The following is a 19,065-nucleotide window of genomic DNA, read 5'->3' as shown; positions in this document are numbered from 1 at the left end:
CCTGCCTGTACCCCAGCAGCTTTTGCAGCCACAGGTCCGCTCTCCGCCCGCGGTCCAGAAACAACTACAATTCATAGCTCCACGTCATTCAACATGCGTGTTGTGATACACGTGTGTGAATAGCAGTGTGAGAAGTAGTTTGAGATCTACCGTGAACATGGTTCAATAATCTACACGCTGTGTCTAATCCCGACTACGGGTGCTGCCTGTTTGTACGTTGTCCCCGTGACCTGTGTGGGTTTTCTCTGAGATCTTCAGTTTCCTCCCACACTCCAAAGACGTGCAGGTTTGTAGGTTGATTGGATTAGGTGTAAATGTAAAAATTTGACCCTAGTGTGTGTAGGATAGTGTTAGTGTGCGAGGATCGCTGGTCGGTGCGGACTCGGTGGGCCGAAGGGCCTGTTTCCGCGCTGTATCTCTAAACTAAACTAAAACTAAACATGGGAAAGTCCAGGGGGAGTGGTATCATCAGGCCTTGAGGTTGACGGGTATTGGGAAGATTAACATTAAATCAACAATTCAATAGGAATCACATTCACTCTTAAAGTACAGAGCAGAGAGCAGACCCCTCCCCACTCTGGTAAACGGTAGTTTTGTGTTTCGGCTGTACCTCTACAATAGACCTGTTACAAAAGTGAGCTCAGACACAGGGGGTGTGGGGCGGAGGCTTGGCTGGGTCGGGGCAGCTTCAGAGGTTGCTCTCGTGGACCTCCTCCGCGCCGGTGCCGAGGTTCCCGTTCTCATTCAGACGTTTCGCCCGGTACGTCTCGTAGAAAATGTTGTGGGTCACCTCCTTGAGATCCTGGAGGTGGGTCCTGGAGATGTGGGCAGCGCAGAGGGATGCAGGAGAGAAAGAGAGACAGAGAGACAGCATCATACACAGCTGAACAGCACAGGGATGGGCCCTTCAGCCCACAAGATCATGAGGAGTAGAATTAGGCCCTTCGGCCCATCAGGTCTACTCCATTCAATCGTGGCTGATTAACCTCTCCCTCCTAACCCCATTCTCCTGCCTTCTCCCCATAATCTCTGGCACACGTACTAATCAAGAATCTATCTACCTCTGCCTTAAATATATCCACTGACTTTGCCTCCACAGCCTTCTGTGGCAAAGAATTCCACAGATTCACCACCCTCTGACTAAAGAAATTCCTCCTCATCTCCTTCCTAAATGAACGTCCTTTAATTCTGAGGCTGTGGCCTCTAGTCCAAGACTCTCCCACTAGTGGAAACATGCTCTCCACATCCACTCTATCCAAGCTCTATTCTGTACATTTCAATGATGTGCCCCTTCGTTCTTCTAAACTCCAGTGAATATCGGCCCAGTGACGTCAAACGCTCATCATATGTTAACCCACTCATTCCTGGGATCATTCTTGTAAACCTCCTCTGGACCCTCTCCAGAGCCAGCACATCCTTCCTCAATGTCCGTGCCGAACATGAAGCCAAGTTCAACTAATCTCTGCCTGCTCACGATCCAGACCCCTCCATTCCCTGTATTTCCATGTGACTGTCTAAAAGCCTCTTAAACGCCACTATCGTATCTGCCTCCACCACCACCTCTGGCAGCATGTTCCAGGCACCCACCCCCCCTCTGTAAATATCTTGCCCGCACATCTCCTTTAAACTTTGCCCCTCTCGATATGTCCTCTAGTCTTTGACATTTCCACCCTGGGAAAAAGGTTCTGACTGTCTACCCTATCGACGCCTCAGTTTCCCCTCAGTCTCTGGCATTCCAGAGAAAACAATCCAGAGAGAGACAGAGAGTGGCAGACAGAGACAGAGACAGAGAGAGAGACAGACAGAGAGAGAGACAGAGAATGCCTGGGAGAGAGACAGAGAGAGAGACAGACAGACAGAGAGAGACAGAGAGACAGACAGAGTGACAGAGAGAGACAGAGAGTGACAGACAGAGAGAGACAGACAGAGAGACAGACAGAGAGAGAGACAGAGAGAGAGAGAAACAGAAAGAGAGAGAAAGAGAGAGACAGACAGACAGACAGAGTGAGAAAGATAGAGAGACAGAGAGATAGAGCCAGACAGAGAGCCAGAAACAGAGACAGAGAGCTAGACAGACAGACAGACAAAGTGAGAGACATAAGAAAGAGAGAGAGGGAGAGAGACAGATGGAGACAGAGAGATAGAGAGAGACAGAGATGCATGTTTGCAGTTACCTGACGATGAGGTCCCGGAGAAGAGGAAACTCGCAGTGAGTGACGTTCTCAACTGGAGGGAAAGGGCAAAAGCAGGTGAGGATGAGGCAGCATCTTCGGAGAGATCGCAATGTAACGGGATGGTGTGTCCATGTGTGTGTGTGTAGCGTGTGAGGGGCGTATCCATGCATGTGTACTGTGTGATACATGTGTCCACATGATGTGTACCGTGTGAGGTGTGTGTCCATGCATGTGTAGCATGTGAGGGGCATGTACACACAGTGTGTAGCATGTGAGGGGCATGTACACACAGTGTGTAGTGTGTGGGGGGCGTGTTCCATGATGAGGTGAATACATGCGGGGTGTTTATATAGACAATATATAATTACATATTTATATATACTTACTTCATATATACTTATATTCATTGTTAAGACAAGGATGGTAAGGCAGGTGATATAGTGTAGCTTAAATAAAGCACAAAGTGTTGGAAGACCTCAGTGGGTCAGGCAGAATCTGTGGAGGGCGTTGACAGATGATGTTTTGGGTCATTGAAGATCCCAAAATGTTGCCAATCCATGCCGTCCAGGAACTGCAGATGCTGGTTTACACCAAAGATAGACACAAAATGCTGGAGTCACTCAGCGGGACAGGCAGCATCTCTGGAGAAGGAATGGGTGACGTTTCGGGTCGAGATCCTTCTTCAGACCCTTAAGTTCATTAGTCGTAGGAGCAGAATTAAGCCATTCGGCCCATCGAGTCTACTCCACCATTCAATCATGGCTGATCTATCTTTCCCTCTCCCTGTTTAACAGAATGATGCCTGGATTAAGGGATATTAGCCAGAGGGAGAGGCTGGAGAGACAAGGGTTGTTTTCCCTGGATTGCCAGAGGATGAGAGGAAACCTGACAGAAGGGAAATGAGACGCTGTGGCCTTGACTGAACAAGGAAGCAAACCTGCCGGCAGCAGAGAGAGGTTGTTGACCACAACAGCGAGGGCCGCACAGTGGTGCAGCGGTAGAGTTGCTGCTTCACAGCGCCAGAGACCCGGGTTCCATCCTGACTACAGGTGTTGTCTGTACGGAGTTTGTACATTCACCCCAAGACTAAGACTTTTGCCTCCATCACAGTGAGGAGGTGCTTGGTGAACTCACTGTGGTGGATGTTAATTTGTGTTTATTGTATGTTTTGTTATTTATTATTGTGTATGACTGCAGGCAGGGAGAGGGAGAGGGGTGAGGAGAGGGAGATGGAGAGGGGGAGGAGAGAGGGGTGGGGTACGGGAGGAGAGAGGGATGGGGGAGAGAGGTGTGGGGGAGGGATGGGGAGGAGGAAGATGGGGTAGGGGAGGGTGGGGGAAGAGTGTGGAGGGAGGGGGAGAGGGGTGGGGGGAGAGAGGGGAGAGAGTGGGGAGGGAGAGTGGGAGGGGAGGGGGGGGAGAGAAGTGGAAGAGTGGGGAGGGAGGGGTAGGGGGAGTGGTGACAGAGGGACAGAGGGGTAGGGGGAAGGGGCGGAGGGAGAGAGGGAAGGGGGTGGGGTAGAGAGGGAAGGGGGTGGGGGAGAGAGGGATGGGGGTGGGAGGAGGGGAGGAGAGGGAGAGGGATGAGGAGAGGGAGATGGAGAGGGGGAGGAGAGAGGGGTGGGGGAGGGGGAGGGGAGGAGAGAGGGGAGGGGGAGAGGTGTGGGGGAGGGGGGAGATGGGGTACCACCTCCAGTTTAAATTCCATTTGGAATATTTTGGAGGACCAAGAAACCAAGAAGAACCAAGAAGAACCCCGGGACCGCGTGGGTTTTATCCGGGTGTTCTGGTTCTTCCCACACTCCAAAGACGTAAAGGTTTGTAGGTTAATTGGCTTCGATAAAATTGTAAATTGTTCCTAGTGTGTGTAGAACTAAGTTTGGTTTAGTTTAAGAAGGAACTGCAGATGCTGGAAAATCGAAGGTAGACAAAAATGCTGGAGAAACTCAACAGGTGAGGCAGCATCTATGGAGCGAAGGATATAAGCAACGTTTCGGGCCGAAACCATTCTTCCGACAAAAATGCTGGAGAAACTCAGCGGGTGAGGCAGCATCTATGGAGAGAAGGAAATAGGCAACGTTTCGGGCTGAAACCGGCCCGAAACATTGCCTATTCCTTCGCTCCATAGATGCTGCCTTACCCGCTGAGTTTCTCCAGCATTTTTGTCTACCTTTGTTTAGTTTAATGTAGTTTAGAGATACGCCACGGAAACAGGCCCTTCGGCCCACCGAGTCCACACTGACCAGCGATCCCCGCACATTAACACTGTTCTACACACACTAGGGACAATTCACATTGATACCAAACCAATGAACCTGTATGTTAGTATGTGGGGATCGCTGGTCGGTGTGGACTCGGTGGGCTGAAAGACTTGTTCCCGTGCTGTATCTCTAAACAAAACTATTCTATCAGTGACACGATACGTTCCAAAGACGCTGGAAGCCCATCGCTCCACACCACTCACCTTCAATGATCCCCCAGGGGGTTTTCCTCCCCAGGACTCTTTTCCCGTTTATTTGATATTCCGTGTCACTGCCGATGATGGCAAAGGGCATGGTTTCCTGCAGGGCGGAGAATAACAACATTAATACACCACACAACTCTATTTATCCCAGGAGGGAAATTAGTCTGCCAACTGTCATAAAACACAACAAGATCCAAGAAACACATGGTTAAAGTGACGAGTGGAAAGTCCAGGATTGTGGATGTGCAAAAATTGGGGGGGGGGGGAGTCAGTCTCAGTCTCCCCCACGACAGAAGGGGGAGGAGTTGTACAGTTTGATAGCCACAGGGAAGAAGGATCTCCTGTGGCATTCTGTGCTGCATCTTGGTGGAACCAGTCTGTTGCTGAAGGTGCTCCTCAGGTTGACCAGTGTGTCACGGAGGGGGTGAGCTGTATTGTCCAGGATGCTCCGCAGTTTGAGGAGCATCCTCCCCTCCAAGACCATCTCATGTGAATCCAACTCTGCCCCCAGGACGGAGTCAGCCTTCCTGATGAGCTTGTTGATGCTGTTGGCGTCCGCGGCCTTCGCCCTGCTGCCCCGGCACACGGCAGTGAAGAGGATGGGCACGATCCATGTCAGGCAGTGTTGCTGTCTGCCCGGCTCATGCTTCACGCGGGGACTTTCACCAGGAGGGGCGGCGCGGAGACACAGCGAGTAGAGACCCACGCTCGATCCTGATCTTGGGCTTGGACTATGCAGGTTTAGTTTAGAGATACAGCATGGAAATAGGCCATTCAGCCCACTGAGTTCATGTCGACCAACATCCATACACACCTCATATTTCGCTTGGGTAGCTTACACCCCAGCGGCATGAACATTGACTTCTCTAACTTTAAGTAGCCCTTGCTTTCCCTCTCTCTCCATCCCTCCCCCTTCCCAGTCTCCGACCAGTCTTACTGTCTCCGACTACATTTTATTTCTGCTTTGTTGTTACCTTCTCCCAACTAACAATGATTTTCCTTGATCTCTATTCCCTTTGTCCTGTTTCCACACCTTACACTTCCTTATCTATACACTCCCTTATCGATGTGCCGCACACTCCCCTGACATGCGTCTCGACCCGAAACGTCACCCATTCTTTCTCTCCAGAGATGCTGCCTGTCCCGCTGAGTTACTCCAGCATTTTAGAAACATAGAAAATAGGTGCAGGAGTAGGCCATTCGGCCCTTCGAGCCTGCACCACCATTCAATATGATCATGGCTGATCATCCAGCTCCGTATCCTGTACCTGCCTTCTCTCCATACCCCCTGATCCCTTTAGCCACTACATCTAACTCCCTCTTAAATATAGCCAATGAACTGGCCTCAACTACCTTCTGTGGCAGAGAATTCCACAGGTTCACCACTCACTGTGTGGAAAATGTTTTTCTCATCTCAGTCCTAAATGATTTCCCCCTTATCCTTAAACTGTGACTGTGATTTTGTGTCCATCTTCCATACACTCGTTCTATCTTAGACACCAGGGATAATTTTACTTCGGAGTCACGTGAGTGACTACGTGAAGAACCCGCTCAATGCGCAGGTGCGGCATTACGCCAGCAGTGCAACAGCGGCTGCAACGGGAGTTAGGCTCTCCCGCTACAGAATGAAACGGACCGTCAGGTGAGTACCCTGAGGTCGGGTTTTCTTTTACAGGTGAGCCTTTTTCTGCTTGTGTTTTTTACAGGCAGAGAAAAAGGCTCTGGAACAAAACTGTCCCCCGTTCAAGGAGGAACGTTTTCCCGTCGGGGAGGGGGGCAGCAACAGGCGGTAGGAGCGTTACCCGGTGTTCCTCTAATTCCCCGACACCGTGCCGAGCCCAGCCCGCTAGTACCTGAGCAGCGGGCTGGATGCATAGCCACCCGAAGAGGCATCCGGCAGGTGTTCCCGATTTCGGACGGGACGTCTCTCCACCCACATGGGGGGAGAGAGAGCCGCCTGAGCCGCTGGAGCGGCTCACGGAGCAGGTGCCTGCGAGACGCGCTGCTTGAGGGGCGCTCTCGCTACTACAAGGCACAAAAGCTCCAGAAGAAGGCGGTAGGAACAATTACCGGGCGCTCCGCTATCCCCATCACCGCGCCGAGCCCAGTCCCGCTAGTGCCTGAACTGCGGGCTGGATGTCTAGCCATCCGAACAGGCATCCGGCCGGTGGCGTCCGATTCGTCGGACGGGGACATGTCTCCACCTAAATGGAGGAGAGACAGCCGCCTGAGCTGCATCCAACAGCTATTGGAGCAGCTCCAGCGAGATGCGCAGAAAGAGCGCTCTCGCGGAGGGAGGTCAGGCACCCCCTCCACAGTGTTTCATGCACTGCCCTCTGCTCCCTCATTACTGGAGGCTAGCATTGGTGACCAGGGCTGGGCTGGTCTGGAACAGGGGCAGGCGGACGAATTCGGGAGTATGCCAGGGGTGCAGGAACATGAAGAGCTGTTGGGTGTGATGGACCGCTTGTAGCAACCCCACGGGCTGGAGCACCGCTGGAACCAAGAATGGCGGCCAGCATCAACCATTACTGGAAAAGGTGCTCGCTGAGGTGCTGAAACAACACACAGCACCAGAAAACTGTGAGGCCCTCAAAGAAATCTGGGGGCACTTCTCATAACATAAAACCAGAGGTTGTACATGGAATGGATTACGGTATGACATAGTTGGCACCTAAAATTAGGTGCCACTGTATTGTTTTGTATTGTATTAACTTCTAATAAAATTTAAAAAAAATAAAAATTTAAAAAAATAAAATAAAAAAATCTGGGGGCATGTGGGGTCACACATCCGATCCCAAGAACTCAAGCTACAGCGGATCCTAAGGCTCCTGACGTCGGCCATCACAGCCTTTGCTCGTTCCATGGAGACCCATCAAAAACCTTCGGCCTAATGAGGGCAGGCCCCGGAACGAGCAAACCAAGACCTCCGATACCCAAGCGGCAGCACCCCACGGCATCCACCAGTCGACGTCCGCAATATGGGACTGGTGAACGCTTGGGGTCCGCACATTATCCCCAAAGATCTTTTTAGATCAGGGCCCGCAGCGGACCCTCTGGAAAATGCGCCTCCCCCCAACATCGCCAGCACGTCAGAACAAAATCTTCAGGAAAATGAAGAAACAGAATCGCCAATAACCATGGAGGTAGGTGGGTCTGGTCCCTACCAGCATATAGAGAATAAGGGTGCTTTATTAACAGGGGGGAGATTACACTTGTTTAAAGAAGCATGGGGTATGGTCACGAGTGACAAGTATATACTCAACAGCATTAGTGGATATAAAATACAATTCATGTCAGAAAAAACGCCGCCAGTTCAACAATGGCCCCAAAGGGTATTTCTCCCTCCGTCAAAGAGAAACGTGAGGGACAAGCTGAACTGGTGAGACTTATCACAAAGGGGGTCATCGAAAAGACCAAACATGAACCTTTGGAATTTGTATCGAATATATTCACTAAAACCAAAAAAGATGGTGGCTGTCGCATCATCATTGACTTAACATCACTAAACAAATTTGTTAAGTATATACATTTCAAAATGGAGACATATGTTACTGCCAAACAACTGAATTCCAAAGGACACTTCATGGCAAGCATTTATCTTAAAGATGCTTACTATCTAGTACCCATATACAAGGATCATCGCAGATACCTAAAATTTATCTGGATGGTACAAAGCATTGCCCTATGGGCTAACTTCAGCCCAAGATTATTCACCAAAATATTGAACCCAGCCATGGCAATACTAAGAAAACAAAAACATATTGTCATGGCATATCTGGAGGATATTCTGATAGTAGGGAAAACGATGGAATATGGCTGTGGCAGCAGTATCAGCTACAAAACAGCTCCTCGAAACTCTGGGGTTCGTCCTACATCCAGATAAATCTAAGTTGAAGCCATCCACTATCATGGACTACCTGGGCTTCACAATTAACTCAGTCCATATGACTGTTACCTTGCCAAAGGCAAAAATGGTTGAATTAGCACAATCATGCAACAATTTAATGGTCAACGAGCGACCAACTATTCGACAAGTAGCAAGAGTAATTGGGGAAATGGTAGCAGCATTTCCGGCATACACAATTTGGACCTTTGCACTATCAAAAAATTTACAGAGAGCAAAGGTACAGGCAATAAAACGACATACAGGTCACTATGATCGTGTCATGAACTTACCCACTGAAGCAATATCAGAGCTACAGTGGTGGGCAGAAAACGTTTGGCATAGTTTCAGCCCTATCTTTATCACTAACCCTACTTTAGTTATTCAAACAGATGCCAGTGCTCAAGGCTGGGGAGCGACTAACTCCATATCCAGCACAAGTGGTAGATGGACTAACCTAGAGTCATCATTACTACTTACACTGGGCATTAACTATCTAGAGATGTTGGGCGCCTTTTATGGTTTAAAAGCATATGTATCTAATATGCAGCACTTGCATGTTCGGTTACAAATTGATAAATACTACGGTGATGGCTTATATTAACCATATGGGTGGCATAAAATCATTATCATGCGACAAATTGGTCAACATGATTTGGCAATGGTGTGTCGAAAGACATATTTGGCTATCAGCTACTTACCTACCAGGTAAGCTAAACACCCATGCCATGAGAAAATTAAACGTCTGGGTTGCAAGTTTGAACAGACCTTACCTGGAACTGGGATTGTCCAAACAAACCATCACCACCATGTCGGCACCCCTTCGAACATCCACCAAGAGGCAGTACTTAACCAGCATCAAAAAAGGGAGAAGTACTGCCAGGAAACAGGGACAACATACGCAACAGCTACAGCCACCAACATACTGGAGTTCCTGGCCAATCTACACCACGATGTAGGGATCAGCTACAGTGCCATCAACACAGCGCAGAGTGCTTTTTCTGCTTTTCTCAAACCAGCGCCAGGACAACAGGCGATGGGATCCCATCCACTGGTGGTAAAACTGATGAAGGGCATTTACAATATCAAGCCCTAAGCCCAGGTATACCCATATTTGGGATATCAGTGTGGTCCTGACATATCTCAGGGAATGGCCACCAGCCAGATCCCCCGGCCTCGAGCAAGCTACACTAAAGACGCTCATGTTGATGGCACTTGTATCCGCTCAGAGGGTCCAGTCACTACACCTATTGCGACTGGACAACATGATCACAGCTCCAGACCATATAACCATATAATAACCATATAACAATTACAGCACGGAAACAGGCCATCTCGACCCTTCTAGTCCGTGCCGAACACATAATCTCCCCTAGTCCCATATACCTGCGCTCAGACCATAACCCTCCATTCCTTTCCCATCCATATAACTATCCAATTTATTTTTAAATGATAAAAACGAACCTGCCTCCACCACCTTCACTGGAAGCTCATTCCACACAGCTACCACTCTCTGAGTAAAGAAGTTCCCCCTCATGTTACCCCTAAACTTCAGTCCCTTCATTCTCAAGTCATGTCCCCTTGTTTGAATCTTCCCTACTCTCAGTGGGAAAAGCTTTTCCACGTCAACTCTGTCTATCCCTCTCATCATTTTAAAAACCTCTATCAAGTCCCCCCTTAACCTTCTGCGCTCCAAAGAATAAAGCCCTAACTTGTTCAACCTTTCTCTGTAACTTAGTTGCTGAAACCCAGGCAACATTCTAGTAAATCTCCTCTGTGCTCTCTCTATTTTGTTGACATCCTTCCTATAATTAGGCGACCAAAATTGTACACCATACTCCAGAATTGGCCTCACCAATGCCTTGTACAATTTTAACATTACATCCCAACTTCTATACTCAATGCTCTGATTTATAAAGGCCAGCACACCAAAAGCTTTCTTTACCACCCTATCTACATGAGATTCCACTTTCTGGGAACTGTGCACAGTTATTCCCAGATCCCTCTGTTCACCTACATTCTTCAATTCCCTACCATTTACCATGTACGTCCTATTTTGATTTGTCCTGCCAAGATGTAGCACCTCACACTTATCAGCATTAAACTCCATCTGCCATCTTTCAGCCCACTCTTCCAACTGGCATAAATCTCTCTGTAGACTTTGAAACTCTACTTCATTACCCGCAACCCCACCTATCTTAGTATCATCTGCATACTTACTAATCCAATTTACCACACCATCGTCCAGATCATTGATGTACATGACAAACAACAGTGGACCCAACACAGATCCCTGTGGCACCCCACTCGTCACTGGCCTCCAACCTGACAAACAACCATCCACCATTACTCTCTGGCATCTCCCATTCAGCCACTGTTGAATCCATCTTGCTACTCCACCATTAATACCCAACCATTGAACCTTCTTAACCAACCTTCCATGAGGAACCTTGTCAAAGGCCTTACTGAAGTCCATATACACAACATCCACTGCTTTACCCTCATCAATTTCCCGAGTAACATCTCAAAAAATTCAAGAAGATTAGTCAAACATGACCTTCCAGGCACAAATCCATGTTGACTGTTCCTAATCAGACCCTGTTTATCCAGATGCTTATATATATTATCTCTAAGTATTCTTTCCATTAATTTGCCCACCACTGACGTCAAACTAACAGGTCTATAATTGCTAGGTTTACTCTTAGACCCCTTTTTAAACAATGGAACAACATGCGCAGTACGCCAATCCTCCGGCACTATTCCCGTTTCTAATGACATTTGAAATATTTCTGCCATAGCCCCTGCTATTTCTACACTAACTTCCCTCAATGTCCTAGGGGAATATCCTGTCCGGACCTGGAGACTTATCCACTTTTATATTTCTCAAAAGTGTCAGTACTTCCTCTTCTTTGATCCTCATAGTTTCCATAGCTACTCTACTTGTTTCCCTTACCTCACATAATTCAATATCCTTCTCCTTGGTGAATACCGAAGAAAAGAAACTGTTCAATATCTCCCCCATCTCTTTTGGCTCTGCAGATAGTTGGCCACTCTGACTCTCTAATGGACCAATTTTATCCCTCGTTACCCTTTTGCTATTAATATAGCGGTAGAAACCCTTCGGATTTACTTTTACCTTACTTGCCAAAGCAACCTCATATCTTCTTTTAGCCAGATCTGTCGTTATCCAGCGACTGGTCAAACAGAGCAGACCAGGAACACCTAATCCAGTCGTGGCTTACCCACCAGAACCACGGTTATGTGCCATGACCCACCTACTATCCTACATAGACACAACCAGAATATTCGAGGGAGATGAAAAGCCTTGTGGGTCAGTCACAAAAACCTTATGGTGGGGTACGAGCCAAACCATTGCGAGATGGCTCAAGCAGGTGCTAGAAACTGCTGGGATAAACACTAACATGTACAAATTTTATTCCACCAGGGCAGCATCCATGTCGACGGCTAAAGAATGGACATGCCTATAGACCACATCCTGGCTACAGCAGGATGGTGGGAAGGGAAAAGACCGTTCAGAAATTTTATAATAAGCCGTTGGCAAAACCTGGTTTATTTGCAGTAAAGATTTACGAACTGCAAATATTTAATTTAAGCCCAGGAGAGCAACTTAATTCTTTGTTGTTATTGTTTAAAAAATACCATTGTGTTTTTCTACAAATAGACTCATTGGTTGATTACGATAACACTTCCTCCCTCAAGAACTTCGGCAGTGAGTGAAATGAAACTGTTACACGGTTTGAAATCACAGAGCTTTGAAATCTTCACGTAGTCACTCACGTGACTCCGAAGTAAAATAGTAAGATTAAACGAGAACTTACCAGTTTGAAGTTTGATCTGTATTTTATGAGGAGTTACGATGAGGGTATTACGTGCCCTCCGCTCCCACCCTCATTATATGGATCAAACTAATAAATTGATGTCTCCTTATCTTTACTATGTTTACTTCAAAATAACTGTGTCTATCTGTGATTCCACACCGCTGCTTGGAAGTATGCCGCGCCTGCGCACTGAGCGGGTTCTTCACGTAATACCCTCATCGTAACTCCTCATAAAATACAGATCAAACTTCAAACTGGTAAGTTCTCGTTTAATCTTACTATTTTACAGGCCAATTAACCTGCAGGCCTATACATCTTTGGAATGTTGGAAGAAACCAGAGCACCTAATGAAAAACCATGGGGTCACAGGGAGAACATGCAAACTCCACACAGACAGCACCCGTGGTCAGGATTGAACCCGGGTCGCTGGCTCTGTGAGGCAGCAACCCTATCGCTGCATCACTATGCTGCCTCCCTGTGACCACGTCCCAAAGACGTGCGGGTTTGTTGGTTAAATGGCCCTCTGTAAAATGCCCCAGGTGTGTAGGGAGCGGATGAGAAAGTGGGATAGCATAGAAACAATGTGAACGGGCAATCGATGGTTGGCATGGACTCGATGGGCCGAAGGGCCTTTTCCCCTGCAGTATCTCTGAAACTAAACCTCCTCAGTATATGAAGTTCCTTGCAACATGACACATGCTTCCAACAATGCAGTTGCTACCTGTGAACATCTGGGGAAGAAGGGTCGAATGTTTACCTGATTGGTACGTACTGTTGGATTCCCACTCACCCTGATCTTGTCGTTCTCCGTCTTATCCTCCATGTCCTCATCAAATTCCCGCTGTGGGTAGTACTCGATATTGTTCGACTCCATCTCTTTCCGGACCTGGTGTTACGAGTGCAAAGAGAATTGCGATGATCGCTCACTGGGTTTTTTGTAACAAGGAGCTATTATTACACAATCATTGTTACAGAATGTGCTGCATAGATCAGAAATGCCCAGCAGTTTGCAAACGTCATCAAGGTGGCACAGCGGTAGAGTTGCTACCTCTCAGCGCCACAGACACGGGTTCCATCCTGACTACGGGTGCTGTCTGTACGGAGTTTGTACGTTCTTCCTATGACCACATGGGTTTCCACCGGATGCTCCGGTTTCCTTCCACACTCCAAAGACGTAGGTTAATCGGCCCTCTGTAAATTGCCCCCAGTGTGTAGGGAGTGGATGAGAAAGTGGGATAACATCGAACTGCGTGATCGATGGTTGGCATTAACTTGATGGGCCGAAGGGCCTGTTTCCATGTTGTATCTTTCAATCAATGAATCATTGGCGGCACGGTGGCGCAGCGGTAGAGTTGCTGCCTTATGCCCCTGTCCCACTTATGCCCCTGTCCCACTTAGGAAACCTGAACGGAAACCTCTGGAGACTTTGCGCCCCACCCAAGGTTTCCGTGCGGTTCCCGGAGGTTGCAGGTGGTTGCTGGAGGTTGCAGGTAGTGGAAGCAGGTAGGGAGACTGACAAAAACCTCCGGGAACCGCACGGAAACCTTGGGTGGGGCGCAAAGTCTCCGTTCAGGTTTCTTAAGTGGGACAGGGGCATTACACAGCGCTTGCAGCACCGGAGACCCAGGTTCGATCCCGACTACGGGTGCTGTCTGTACGGAGTTTGTACGTTCTCTCCGTGACCTGTGTGTGTTTTCTCCGTGATCTTCAGTTTCCTCCCACACTCCCAAGACGTACAGGTTTGTAGGTTAATTGGCTTGGTAAATGTAAATTGTTCCTATTGGGTGTCGGATGGTGTTAATATGCGGTCGGTGTGGACCCGGTGGGCCGAAGGGCCTGTTTCCGCGCTGTATCTCTAAACTAAACTAAAAAAACATTGCAAGAAGGATACAGTATGTTCATATAAGCAAGTAAATATTGCTCCCCCTTAAAAAAAAAAGTCACTTTATTTTCAATAAGCTTGCTACATCTATAAATATCCCTCTGAATGAACACGCTGAACCATGAATCATCTCATTGGTTACTGATAGTGGCTCTGAAAATAACCTGTTTTATTGGAATTGATCCCACTATGATCAAGAAAGCACATCAACGCCTCTACTTCCCCAGAAGACAATGTGACTTTGGCAAGGTACCAATGCTTCTTTTGTAGTTTTAGTTTACAGATACAGCACGGAAACAGACCCTCCAGCCCACTGAGCCTGCACCAACCAGCGATCCCCACACATTAACACTATCCCTCACACACCAGGGGCAATTTTTACATTTACACCTAAGCCAATCAACCTACAAACCTGTACATCTTTGGAGTGTGGGGGGGAAACCGGAGCACCCGGAGAAATCCACACAGGTCACGGGGAGAACGTACAAACTGCGCACAGACAGCACCCGTAGTCAGGATCGAAACCGGGTCTCTGGCGCTGTGAGGCGGCAACTCTACCGCTGCGCCACCGTGCCGCTTCTGACCATAGAGTCATACAGCGTGGAAACAGATCCTTCGGCCTAACTTGTCCACGCTGCCCAACATTCCCCATATACACAAATCCCACCTGCCTGTGTTTGGCCCATATCCTCTAAACCTGTCCTATCCATGTACCTTTCTCCACAGACCACTTTCCACAGAAAGCATCACAAGTTGGTTTTGCAAAAGCTTAGTTTAGTTTATTATAGAGATACAGCACGGAAACAGGCCCTTCAATCCACCGAGTCCACACCGACCAGCAATCCTTATACACCAGCACTATCCTACACACTAGGGACAATTTACACTTTTTACCAAAGACGCTGCCTGACACGCTGAGTTACTCCAGCACTTTGTATCTTCCCTTGTAAACCCCAACATCTGCAGTTCCGTGTGCTTTACTTTTGTATTCTATGGGGGGGGTGGTGGAAACGGTTTTAAATCTAATTCCTCGACGGAGATGCGACTTTTTCCCTATCATATCTCCTTCCGCACTGTGACCTAACATCGTGGAGCTGGCGGTCCCTGTGTCAGGGCTCGGTTTCAGGAGCTCCAACCGCGGGAGCCTGCGGAGTTAACATCGTGGAGGTCGCGGTCCCTGTGTCAGGGATTGATTTTGGGAGCTCCAACCGCAGGAGCTTCAACCGCCCCGATCCCGGGAGCTTCGATCGTCCCGACTCGGGAACTACGATCGCCCCGACTGCGGATGTTTCGACTGCCCCAACCGCAGGAGAAAAGGAGGAAGATAATACTTCCACCACAGTGGGGAATATGGTGGATGATAATGTTAATTTTTATGTAGTTGTGTATCTTGCTGCTTCTTTGGTATGACTGGATGGCAAATCAAATTCCTTGTATGTTTTTACATACATAATTTAATTACAATTACAATTCAACATAATCAAGGACTACTCACACAACCCCGACCAGCGTTCCCCGCACATTAACACCATGCTACACACACTAGGGACAATTGTAACATTTCCTCCAAGCCAATTAACCTACAAACCTGTACGTCTTTGGAGTGTGAGCAGAAACCAAAGAACTCTGAGAAAACCCACACGGTCACAGGGAGAATGTACAAACTCCATACAGACAGCACCCGTCATCAGGATCGAACCCGGGTCTCTGGTGCTGCAAGCGCTGTAATGCAGGAACTCTACTACCGTGTCACCTACATACCTAATGAAAGATTTTAAGCCAACTAGACTTATTTTTGCAATAAAGGCAGAAAACGCTGGAATCACTCAGCAGGCCAGACAGTCACACCGACCTGCAATGTTAATTCTGTTTCTCTCTCCGCAGATGCAGCCTGACCTGCGGAGTATTTCCAGTAGTTTCTGTTTTTTAAATTTCAGATCTGCATATTTTTTTTTAATTTTCTGATCCTATTTCAGTAGGATTGGGCTTATGTGAAATAGGTATATCACATGAGCCCAGTATCCTGTAAGGGAACAAAATGTCCATAGATGGAAATATTTCCACAGCTATTGAACACAGTATTTAGCATGTTAATGGGATGGGATTAAAATAGCATTGTCAGGAGTTTTACACTGGTGCACTAAAATAAGAGACACTGTAATGATCTGAAAATATTATTATCTTGAAGATGAAGAAAAACAGGGGCAGCACAGAGGAGTAGCCGTGGAGCTGCTAGTGATTCTTCAAAGATCACTACCAACGCCTCCACTATCTCTACAGCCACCTCTTTCCCAACCTTGGGGAATAGTCCATCTGGTCCAGGTGACTTATCTACCTTCAGCCCTTTCAACTTCCCAAGCACCTTCTCCTTAGTAATAGCGACGACACTCACGTCTGTCCAATAACTCTCTTGAATTTCAGGCACATTGCTGGTGTTACCCACAGTGAAGAACATATTTAGTTATTGAGTCACAGAGCATGTAAATAGGCTCTTTGGCCCAACTTGCCCACACTGACCAACCTGTGTCCCATCTACACTAGTCCCACTTGCCTGCATTTGGCCCATATCCCTCTAAACCTGTCCTATCCATGTACATGTCCTAATGTTTCTTAAACATTGCAATAGTACCTGCAATAGTTCATCCGCCATGTCCTTGCTCCCCAGTGCGTTTACATCTTTCTGACATTTACCACCATCCTACTCACTATTTTCCCCTCTGTCCAAGTAAAGGCTCATCACCCCTTCCCAAGTCCCATAATTCCCTTTCAACCCCAATCTCAGGGAGTTACATATAGCTCGGGGCTAATGGAATCAATGGATATGGGGAGAAAGCAGGAACAGGGTACTGATTTTAGATGATCAGCTATAATCATACTGAATGACAGTGTTGGCTCGAAGGGCCGAATGGCCTAGTCCTGCACATATTTTCTATGTTTCCATCTCGTTCCACTCTCCGAATCGAAATTTCACCTGCACATTCCTTCCACAGATGCTGCCTGACCCACTGAGTTTTAGTTTGGTTTATTTTAGTTTAGATTTGCAGCATGAAAACAGGCTTCTTCAGTCTGATGGTCTCGAGCCAAAGCATCACCCATTCCTTCTCTCCAGAGATGCTGTCTGACCCGCTGAGTTACTCCAGCATTCTGTGTCTACCTTTACATTTACATCCGTCATACATATGTGTGTGAGAGAGAGAGAGAGAGAGATCTCACACACATATATATATATATATATATATATATATATATATATCACAGGCAGAGGTCCCAGCAGATGCTTGCAGAACTCCACTGGTCACCACCACAACCCTACTTCGAAGATGTATTAATGAGCCTGTCCCACCTAGGCGACTTTTTAGGCGACTGCAGGAGACTATGCGGTCGCCACATGGTCACCACATGTTCGCGGGTGGTTGACGGGGAGTCGCATTCATGGTCGTGAGGAGTTCCTGCATTCAGGGAACGAGTCGCGGCCTCATTATGGTTGCCGTGAATTTTTCAACGTTGAAAAATATGCGACGCCCAGGATGAAACCGCCATGGAGAATAGCGAGAATTCTCGTGCCGTAGATGGGTCGCCAGGAGATCGAAGGTTGTCAGAGGTTCTCGTAGGTTGTGGCCGATACTGACTGGTGAATTTCATTGGCTCATTGGGAAAAAGAACGTAAGCAGTAGTTTTCAGAACCAAAGATAACCGACCGGTAATGCTAATGTCCGCCGAGCTTCACAGCCGTGTATTTCTCGCTTCTTAAAAGTGGTCTTCACTCCTTCTCCCCCCTCTCTTAAAGGACGTACGTGACCCTTCCCGTACACTATGCTTTCACTGTCTTAATAACAACGCCACCCTTCCTGTTCATCGCGATGTGTCTGTCTCACATTGGCTTTGCACCGTGTGAATTTCACTCAGACAGCGCTCCCCCCGCTTGCCCTGTCCCCCGCCTGCATAACGGGCTGGTGAATGGTGTGTGTGTGTGTGTGTGTGTGTGTGTGTGTGTGTGTGTGTGTGTGTGTGTGTGTGTGTGTGTGTGTGTGTGTGTGTGTGTGCGTGACAGTTGCCGGCAGTCGCGTGAAAAAACGCCTAAGTGGGACAGGCCCATAAGCCAGTTCTGAATCCAAACAACCAAACCACCGTTCATCTAAATAAAAGAGTCAAAGATTCAGAGTAAGAACGAGGGCTTGAAGTCTGACAGGTCAGGTTGGGTCCTGATTAAATCAGTTAGTGGAAGACAACCTCTATTAGGAACAGAGTCTGTATGCTTCGGGCCAGACAGCTTCAGTGCTACAAGCTCCAGTCTAGCAGCTTGTGTAAGAGGAACGTGCGACTTGTACAGATGGGGGAGCGGGTGTAGTGTCTGAGTGAACGGTCAGATCCTGCGCTGCAGCTTGCACTGATCCTTATCAGTACCTCACTGACAGTCAAGAGTGTTTTATTGTCATGTGTCCCAGAGAGATCAATGCAATTCCTACTTGCAGCAGCACAACAGAATATGTAAACATAGTACACTGTAAACAATATGATAAACAAGAGAAAAAAAAGTTCAATGTGTGTCATCACACACACACACGCATACATATACATTACAAAAAAATGGCTGTAGGGAAGAAGCTGTTCCCTTCTTCCGCAGTATGTGTAGGAAGGAACTGCAGATGTTGGGTTACACCAAAGCCAGACACAAAATGCTGGAGTAACACAGCAGACTTAGGCAGCATCTGGAGAAAAGGAATAGGTGATGTTTCAGGTTGAGACCCTTCTTCAGACAGTCTGATGAAGGGTTCCAACCCGAAACATCACCCATTCCTTTTCTCCAGAGATGCTGACTAA

The 19,065-nt window shown here is 47.8% G+C and overlaps 1 protein-coding gene across 1 annotated transcript in view; it reads right to left on the bottom strand.

Moving 5' to 3' along the window:
- Positions 1-338: 338 nt before the first annotated feature.
- The window catches only part of LOC116966741 (neuronal-specific septin-3-like), a 52,665-nt gene continuing 33,938 nt past the window's right edge, over positions 339-19,065 (bottom strand). The window contains exons 7-10 of the mRNA XM_033013038.1: positions 13,153-13,248; positions 4,638-4,734; positions 2,175-2,226; positions 339-815 (exon numbers count right to left, since the gene is read on the bottom strand). Coding sequence (XP_032868929.1) covers positions 689-815; positions 2,175-2,226; positions 4,638-4,734; positions 13,153-13,248 — 372 coding nt within the window. The 3' untranslated portion in view covers positions 339-688. The remainder of the gene's footprint in view (positions 816-2,174; positions 2,227-4,637; positions 4,735-13,152; positions 13,249-19,065) is intronic.

This window comes from Amblyraja radiata, chromosome 38 (assembly GCF_010909765.2).
Source record: "Amblyraja radiata isolate CabotCenter1 chromosome 38, sAmbRad1.1.pri, whole genome shotgun sequence".
Lineage (NCBI taxonomy): Eukaryota > Metazoa > Chordata > Chondrichthyes > Rajiformes > Rajidae > Amblyraja > Amblyraja radiata.
The sequence above is the reverse complement of the archived record's forward strand: the minus strand, read 5'-3'. Positions and strand labels throughout refer to the sequence as shown.